A 9,263-nucleotide genomic window follows, 5' to 3' on the forward strand; every position below is an offset into this window, starting at 1 on the left:
ATCGACCTCCTGATTTACTAACATGCTGATTGGATGATTTAAAAAAATACATTAATAACAACGAGCGCTAATTCAACTGTTAAGTTCGCTAAATGCACCCACAGTATTTCAAAATTAGAGTGAGTATAAAAAGAGTAACGCCAATTAGCTGAAAGTCGTCATTTTGCGTCCTACATTTGAGATATCTATACTGGCTGTTCCAAAATTTACTGCCAGTACTGAAAATCTATAGTTTACGTCACGTGCACTATAGATTTTCAGTACTGGCAGTAAATTTTGGAACAGCCAGTATATGACGCAATTTCTCGTTTTATATTCATAGTCAGACCTTATATTTAAGGCTTTCTGAAATTTATCTCATTAGCCAATGATATAATTCGTAGAGTATCTGAAGATAAATTTAAGGACACTTTATATTAAATATAAAGCTTGACTATGAATACAGCCATTAATCTCTTCTTTCTTTAAGGTATTTCTTTGACTACAATAGCGCTAGAAAATTAATCGTGACCTACGAATATGCCTCTCCGCTCCTGCTTTCTGAAGAGAGAAACTTGAGACGAACGTACACACACATGCATAAAAATCTGTGTGCACGAATACTAAAGGCTTAAATTCAATAGACACAGGCAACAGGAATAACGAACTCCAATCAGAGCTAATATCTGTCACATCCGCAGTATTTTTAAAAACTTGTGTAAATCACCCTTGGACAAATCATAAACATTTTTATCACTTGTAGATTGGCGCGGTACATCGCCAGAACCATACCCGACATCTCCCCATCACATGCGCCCTAACAGGGCAACGACGGAAGAAAATCCCTCCCTTTTTCTAAAAGATGCCCTCGGCGCATGAGTAACAGAAAAGCAGTCAGTAACAGAAAGTAGTAGAGTTAGCGTTTTAGCGTTTGGACTGAGTGCCTTCGGGCGGAAATTTTCTAAGTCCTCTTCCGTCGGCGAATTATTGCCTCAATTTTGCGCGCCGCGTATGAATGTAATCGTTTCAATTTCTTTTAAGCTAAATTTAATTTAAAGTCTAAATCTAAGTAATGCTAAATCTAATTTAAATTCTAAATCTAAGTAATTCTAAATTTAAGTAATTTTACATTTAAGTGATTCTAAGTGATTTTGTAAATTAAAGTTAATAAACATCTTAACTAAATCCGAGTGAACTTTCTCAACAAATTCTTCTTAACTACCTTCCCATATTTAATTTGTATCAGCGACGATCTAATTAGTGAACTTAGACTATTGTGCACACGAGAGTTACGAATCGACGAGGACGAACCCGACGCCAAGTCCAGAACAGTGGGAAGTCTGAGAGTCATGCACACCGACTAACAGCATACCTCAACCACTGGCGGAGACCTCACCGTAAAGGTAGGATATTTTTACTTTATCACACTTCGGTCACTGCGGACCGTGAATCCTGTTTGAGCATAGCATGTATCCGGTGTATCCGCATTCGTGCCCGCCTATCGGCACTCGTTTGTTGGAAATTAATCCTTACACCACGTGGATACGGAGCTCTTTACCCGTCAATGAAAAGGAGAATTATCTTGGGGTATTGCGACATTACATCCATTTAGGGTTTTCCGAGCAATTCAAAATCTGCAACGAGTGTTCCGTGTCGCTGACCACCGTACGTAATTTCACGGGTTGCCACGATTGCCCTGAAATCTTGGAGGAATTTCTCAATTACTTAAACAGGACAGGGAATACACCTTGGATCGCGCAAATCTAGTTGAAATTTTAAACTTTTAAATTGGACAATTTTCAATTCCGCGCTTCCGCTGACGCCTTGCACCCACCAATAATCCCTGGTCTGTTTGGATCCTGGTCGCCCGCCGAACCCTGGAATGTAACACATCAAACTTACATCAGAGCTCTAATTGGACGGCTCGTTATTCCCTGTTGCCTGTGCCTATTGTTTGTGTCTATTAAGCCTTAAGTTTGCACTGAAGACAATTGAAATGTGGTAGCAACATGTCCCTGTCTCGCCGCTCAGCGAGTGAGAAGAAGAATCCATCAAATTGTAAATTTAACTACTCTAATTCAGAAACGCCACAGCTAGGCTTCTCTATTTTTTTTTATCTCTTCTATTAGGTGTACAACTTTGCTTCCGCCGCTTGTCCAATCAATTATGGCGCCCGGCAGATTACCGACATACGAGTCACAGCCGATTAGTTATCGACATCTTTATGTTTAATATTCTGTTTGCCGCTAGGCGCGTTTTTTGTATTCATGCCCTACCGGCAGTTTTTCTTCTCTCTAACCGTTTTTTTATACGATGTGTCGTCAAGTCTGTTTTTGACTAAATAAACCATCTTTCAATCATTTATTGAAATTCACTCATTCCCAACAAATGGTTATGGGCCCAGGACGTTCAAAAATATAAAAGAAAAGGACGTAAGAAGAGACGTTTAAAAATATAAAAGAAAAGGACGTAAGAAGAGACTTTAGAAGCAGTATTGAAAGATGAGTCATACGGACAATAGAAGTGATAATGTAGTCGAGAAGATGTCCGACAGAAATTACCGGACATGGAAAACCGAGATAAAGTGGCTCTTAAAAAGTAAGGGACTACTAGGTTATGCACTCGGTGATATCATACTAAGCGATACAGCTACTACAGCCGACAGAAAATTGCACCAAACAAACGACGACAAGGCATTAGCGACTATAGGTTTGAGTTTAGAAATAGATCAACAGATACACGTAGAGGATTGCAAAAGTGCACACGAAGCATGGCAAACGCTCGAACAAATTCACGAGCCCAAATCAAGAGTAAGGATTATGCAATTGAAAAAGGCATTCTATCATCTACAAATGAAAGGCGATGAGCACATGTCTGCGTATATTGCCAGAGCGAAGGTTGCCGCCACCAACCTCAGAGACGCAGACGCTGAAGTAAAAGATGAAGACCTTGCATATGCGATACTAACTGGACTTCCAGACAATTATGAAAACTTAAATATGGCTCTAGCGAGTTTGCCGGACGACAGATTTACGTCGGCAGAAATAAAGAGAGTTCTGTTAGCTGAATACGACAGACGTCAATCCAGACTCGACGTTAGAACAGATTCGTCAAAAGAGGTATTGGTGATGAACAAAAGAAACGAAGATAAAAAGACAAAGACAACAGGTAACGAGAAATATAAGTCACTCACTTGTTTTAATTGCAGGAAAGTTGGTCACCTTGCAAGAGATTGCCGATTAAGGAAGGACGGACTTCATAAGAAACCTGGCGTTAAACAGGAAAAGAAATACGATGCACTTCTCATGTCCTTGTATAATGTCGACATCAAAGATACATGGATTTTGGATAGTGGAAGCACGCATCACGTGTGTAAGCAACGAGAGTGGTTCACCAATTTTAAAAAGGTAGATTCCGAGATAATTAATACCGCTGCGGATCCGAATAAACAAAATGGAGCGACGCTACGAGCAAAAGGTGTGGGCGATATATTTCTAAAAACGACCGTTGCAAATGTAAAAAGAAATATAGTCCTGCGAGATGTTTATTATGTCCCTAATATCAGAAAGAATTTGATGTCGGTCTCACAAATGGAGCGAAAAGGGAAAGAGTTACTAATACGGAACGGTAAAGTAAAAATTAGAAATGTCGCTACCAAACGAGTAGTATGCGAAGCATATAGGCGAAATGATTTATATGTATTAGGTGTCGAGTTGGACCCTGATGCACCACGAGAGCTCATGAAGGAATCTTGTACGTTAGAAATTGATCTGTGGCATCATAGGTTCTGTCACGTCGGCAATAGCACAATTAAGAAATTAGCGGAAGCGAATCGTGTTATCGGATTGGACGACGCGAAGATGGACAGACACACATGTGAAGCATGCTGCATAGGAAAGGCAACGAAGACCGCGTGCGCTACCTTAAAATCAAGACAATCAAGAGAAGTATGTGAACTAATCCATTCGGATCTGTGTGGTCCTATGCCCGTGAAATCAATAGGCGGTAGCAGGTATTTCATAACGTTCACGGATGATTTCTCGCGAAATGTTACGGTCTTGTGTATAAGCTCCAAAGAAGAAGTTAAAAGCTGTGTAAAAAGCTATATTGCTAGAATAGAACGCGAAAAAGACAGAAAAGTAAAGAGATTCCGAACAGATAATGGATTAGAATTCTGCAACAAGGAATTATCAGAATACTTCAGATCTGCAGGCATTAAACATGAAAAATCAAACGTGGAGACGCCTCAGATGAACGGGGTAGCTGAGAGAATAAACAGAACCCTATTGGATCTGACGAGATCAATGCTCAAATCGGCACATCTACCTCCAAAATTTTGGGCCGAAGCAGTCACTACAGCAGCATATATCAAAAACAGAGTATGTCATTCAACAATTCGTGATCAAATCCCATTCACCGTGTGGATCGAAAAGATTCCAAGCGTACGTCATTTAAAGGCTTATGGATGCCTTGCCTATGCACGATTACCAGACCAAGGGCGAAAGAAGCTGGACGATAAAGCGGCGGAATGTATATTCGTCGGCTACGCCACGCAAACGAGAGGATATCGACTATGGTGCCCACAGAAGGGAGATGTCATCATAATAAAGCACGTTAAGTTTGCTGAAGATAAAATAGGACACGAGTGGATCTATAAAGAAGTGCCACAGAGATTCAAATATAATGAAGTTTGGCCGGGCGATGTAGACGACTCGACAACAGAAGAAATGGAGCCCGCACAAAAGCAATTAAGTTGTAAGAAGAAAAGTCCACCGAGATCGCCGAAAAGAACAGATGTAGAATTGGGAGATTCTTCGGAAAGAGAGACGGCAGAAGAACGAGAATCGACGGAAACTCCGAGAAGGGGCAGGCCCAAAAGGAAAGCTCGTAATCCTTACGGAAGAAAAGGAAAGCCTAAAGAAACCCAACAAATATGTGAAGAAGAGGAAGCGTCGACGGAAGCAAGTGATATAGAGGTAAACCTAATAGAAGTCAGGGAGCCGCAAGACATTAACGAAGCGCTGGCATCACCGCAATCTAAACAATGGAGGTGCGCAATAAAAGAAGAGGTAGATAGCTTAGTGCAACGAAAAACCTGGGAGATTACTCAGCTGCCTGAAGGGAAGAAATGCGTAGGATGCAAGTGGGTATTCAAACTGAAAGCAAATGCCGATGGTAAGATTACGAGGTACAAAGCTAGATTAGTGGCGCGAGGTTTCACACAACGAAAGGAAGTTGATTATGGCGAAACGTATTCACCTGTGGTAAACTTTTCAGTGATTAGATTACTATCAGCTCTGTCAGTAGAATATCAGTGGCACACCAGACACATTGATGTAAAAAATGCGTACCTATACGGAAACCTGCGAGAAGAGATATACATGGAGTTACCCCCTTTCACGAACGCTGAAAATGGAGAAGTGGCGAGGCTGCTGCGTCCCATCTATGGACTAAAACAATCAGGAAGGAACTGGAACGAAGAACTAGACACTTTTCTGATCGAAATAGGTTTTAAAAGGCTCAAATCTTCAAACTGCACATATCATAAGGAACATTGGCTAATAGCAATAATATACGTAGATGATATATTTCTATTTTCGAGAAAGTCAAACTCGATCACTGAAGTGGTTAAAACCATAACAAGGAAATATGAAGTCAAGGATTTGGGAGAGATACACTTCGCGTTAGGAGTGAAACTTGACTGGGGGCAGCCTGATACAGTGAAATTAACACAGGAGAACTACATTGAATCACTCCTTGAAAGATATAACATGCGAGAGAGTAGACCGGCGTCAACCCCCTTGAACCTAGGAATAAAAATGAGCAAAGAGGATTGTCCGAAAACACCAGGCGAAAAGGAAGACATGTCGCGCGTACCATATCGAGAGCTAATAGGATCATTGATGTATCTGGCTCAGAATACGAGGCCAGACATCGCTTTTGCTGTTTCAAAATTATCACAATATAATTCCAATCCAGGAAGGTCTCAATGGAATCAAGCGAAACACGTCCTGCGATACTTGGGTAAGACCAAGAACCTTGGATTGACATACAAAGCTGGAAACGAGCAACGGATTCAAGTTTATTGCGACGCAAACTGGGCAGGAGATCAAGATGACCGACATTCATACACCGGTGTTGCGATCATGCTAGGAGGAAATCTCATCCATTGGCGATCAACGAAAATCCTGCGAATGTCCTGCGGACATCCTTACCAAGGGATTAAAACGAAATTTTATTAATCTCACATAATCGTTGCCTGAACATTATGGGATAGGACATCGCAAAGTGGAAGATTGATAGATAGTTGCTTGTCCAATCAATTATGGCGCCCGGCAGATTACCAACATACGAGTCACAGCCGATTAGTTATCGACATCTTTATGTTTAATATTCTGTTTGCCGCTAGGCGCGTTTTCATGCCCTACCGGCAGTTTTTCTTCTCTCTAACCGTTTTTTTATACGATGTGTCGTCAAGTCTGTTTTTGACTAAATAAACCATCTTTCAATCATTTATTGGAATTCACTCATTCCTAACACTTTATTTTTGTCCATTATTATTGTAAAATGCTTAATCAAGATCTTATTTAATCAACAATGCCTTTATAACCTCTATTATTCGTAATTCATGATATGCATACACTATATATTATGACATGCTACTCTTAGTAGGTTACTAAAAATCTCTAAAATATTCCTTTCTTCGGGAAGGCAGATTTGAGATCCGTTTATGAAACAAGGAAGCCTTGGAGAATCGAGGAATCCTTCATAGAGGCTTCCTCCATTCTTAAAATAAGAAAGGACTATGAATATGGGTGAAGAATTTCAACCTATCGGAAATTGTATATTCTATAATACATGATTTCTGATAGGTTGAAATTCTTGTTCTCCCTATGTAAAGAGAATGTGAGTTGGAAATCCATTGAAGCTTTACGAATAATTAAAATGTAATATTTTTAGATTATTTAAAAAATTATACTTTTATTAAGACATTAAATTTTATTGATATAAAAATAATGAATATTTTACAAATATTTAATTTATTAATTTTATTATTGTAAATGATATAAATTTATTATCGTAAATATGAATTAGCAAACTTTACAACTTTTCTATTATATGTATCTCACCTTGTATTATTTTTACTTTACTAGGTTCGGTTTTCACGAATTCTTCATCCTTTTCACTTAATATTTTAATCAAATTCATTTTCAGTAATATACAACCAGCTATTAGCCGGCGATATTACAAGTAGCAAGATGTCCAATCTACGAAGGCAGAGACGAGACTGCAATGCAGTTTGTCGTTTGTTTAAACGTGCCTTTTCATATGCAGCACGCTGCGGTAGCAAAAATATCACGTAATGAAAATTTTTTTATAATTGCTTCCGCTGCATTTACTGCGCATGAAAAGAAATAACAACAACAGCATATGTATTAAAATTTAACCTCAAATTTGTGTCTTTTGTTCAGCTCAAAAATTAATATGAACAACTTTAAAAGATAGAAACTTGTGATATAGCAACTATTAGTGCAGTTACAATTTGGACAACTACTTTCAGGTAATTATTTGAATTTGGAATATCTCCATTAACTACAAATCTTAATAAAAATCTTAATAAAATACTTACTGTATGTATTCATTATAAATGTATTCAATTTTTACATTTTTTACAAATACTGTAGATTTTCTCAGCTTTGAGCTTTTGTTCTTTACTGTTTCTTGTTTATTCGATTAAATTTCAATAAGATGCAGCAAAATGTATTTTGCATCATCCTATGTACAATTTTTAACCAATAGCGACAAATTGCTACCTATGAAAAGTCAGCTTTACGCAATAGTGGCAATACTGCGAGCAGTACTCCTGAGCAGGACCTCCGAGATAACTGCGCAGATGGTATACATCTCTACGTAAATGAATTTAATTACTAATTACGAACTTAAGACACTTAATGGCGGAGCCAATCAGCATTAGGCACATGCATTGGTGTCATTCTCTTTATATTCACTCTACAGTGAGGAAGCGTTTATATTAACCATAATTGTATGCCATAATCTGTAAGAATTGAGAAAATTTATTGAATTAGTATTTGAACGCAAAATGGCGTCAAAGTGCTATTTTAACCTGATTCTGTTAAAAGATCGTAAATCTATACAGGGGTCTGGAAGAAAAAGAAGAACCTGATTCTGTTATTATCGAAAATGCCTGGTTGCTGTTGAAAATGATAAAAATCGCAGTGAAAGAGGCTGAAGTTTTGAACAATTTCGCGTCATGGAGCCAAAATGGCGGCAGTTGGCGTACTTTGTTAAAATCTAGTGACTTTACGTAACTCGGAACGCACCTGGTGTCGCTTGTTGGAAAGTTCTCTGAATCTACTCTGATGAACCAATCAGCGCATGCTCTGCTTTTCCGGGTCGATGTTGCTTGAGATGAGAATACATTTCTCCTCCTCTAAACCTCTAGACCTCCTAGTTCGTCCGTTTCCGTCCCGTCGGAGTCTCTTGTCATCCATAGCGGCTCCAGTTCGCCGGTTCCTGTGGATTGAGTCCGTGGACGTACCTTGTGCCGCGCCGAGCTCCCGAGACACCTCGTTTCGTCGCTCCGCGCGACAGTCTAATCGTACCAAGTACAAATCCCCGACATTCAGGCTGTTGGAAATTGATTAGACATACTGTGCTCCTGTGTCATTCAAGTCCAGCACAGCTTTTCCTGCCGACTCAGAACGACACACACTAAAATGTACAACGGATACTCGCAAGTTCACAGCAAGTATGTTCATCGATCAACCGATGTCCTTGAAGGCGTTCTAGATTAATTTGTAATCTAAAAACGCGGAAGGGCTGGCTTTGCTACGAGTGCAAACTCGGTCTCCCTGCTCGGCAGCCGCCATTTTAGCCAAAGCTTGTGGTTGCTCCATTTTCTATTAAATTATCCGACGGATATTTGAGAATTCTGTGCCCGGCGGATTTTACCTAATAACTACTGAAAAAGCAATTATAGAAATACATGATTGTTTTAGGAACTAGATATATATAAGATGGTATTATGAGAGTCAAATGTGACCAAGCCAGATACTTTTTTTTTATTAGACTATCATTTTTATTACTGACAAAGACATTATAAAATCATCTCTTGATTTTGAAGGGGATGTGTAGGTAGATCAGTTATTGAAAAATATTATACAGTTTGTCATTAAAGATAACCCACGCGATTCAGCCAGTATAATTAGCAAGTATTAATTACCAAGATATATCCTGACATTTAAATAATTACATATATACAC

At 39.0% G+C, this 9,263-nt stretch overlaps 1 protein-coding gene across 1 annotated transcript in view; it reads left to right on the plus strand.

Annotated features, from left to right (window-relative positions):
- The first annotated feature begins 8,408 nt into the window (after positions 1-8,408).
- LOC108749100 (DEAD-box ATP-dependent RNA helicase 20-like) overlaps positions 8,409-9,263 on the plus strand; it is a 14,684-nt gene continuing 13,829 nt past the window's right edge. The window contains exon 1 of the mRNA XM_018487625.1: positions 8,409-8,749. Coding sequence (XP_018343127.1) covers positions 8,718-8,749 — 32 coding nt within the window. The 5' untranslated portion in view covers positions 8,409-8,717. The remainder of the gene's footprint in view (positions 8,750-9,263) is intronic.

Source organism: Trachymyrmex septentrionalis, unplaced genomic scaffold (genome assembly GCF_001594115.1).
Source record: "Trachymyrmex septentrionalis isolate Tsep2-gDNA-1 unplaced genomic scaffold, Tsep1.0 scaffold266, whole genome shotgun sequence".
NCBI lineage: Eukaryota > Metazoa > Arthropoda > Insecta > Hymenoptera > Formicidae > Trachymyrmex > Trachymyrmex septentrionalis.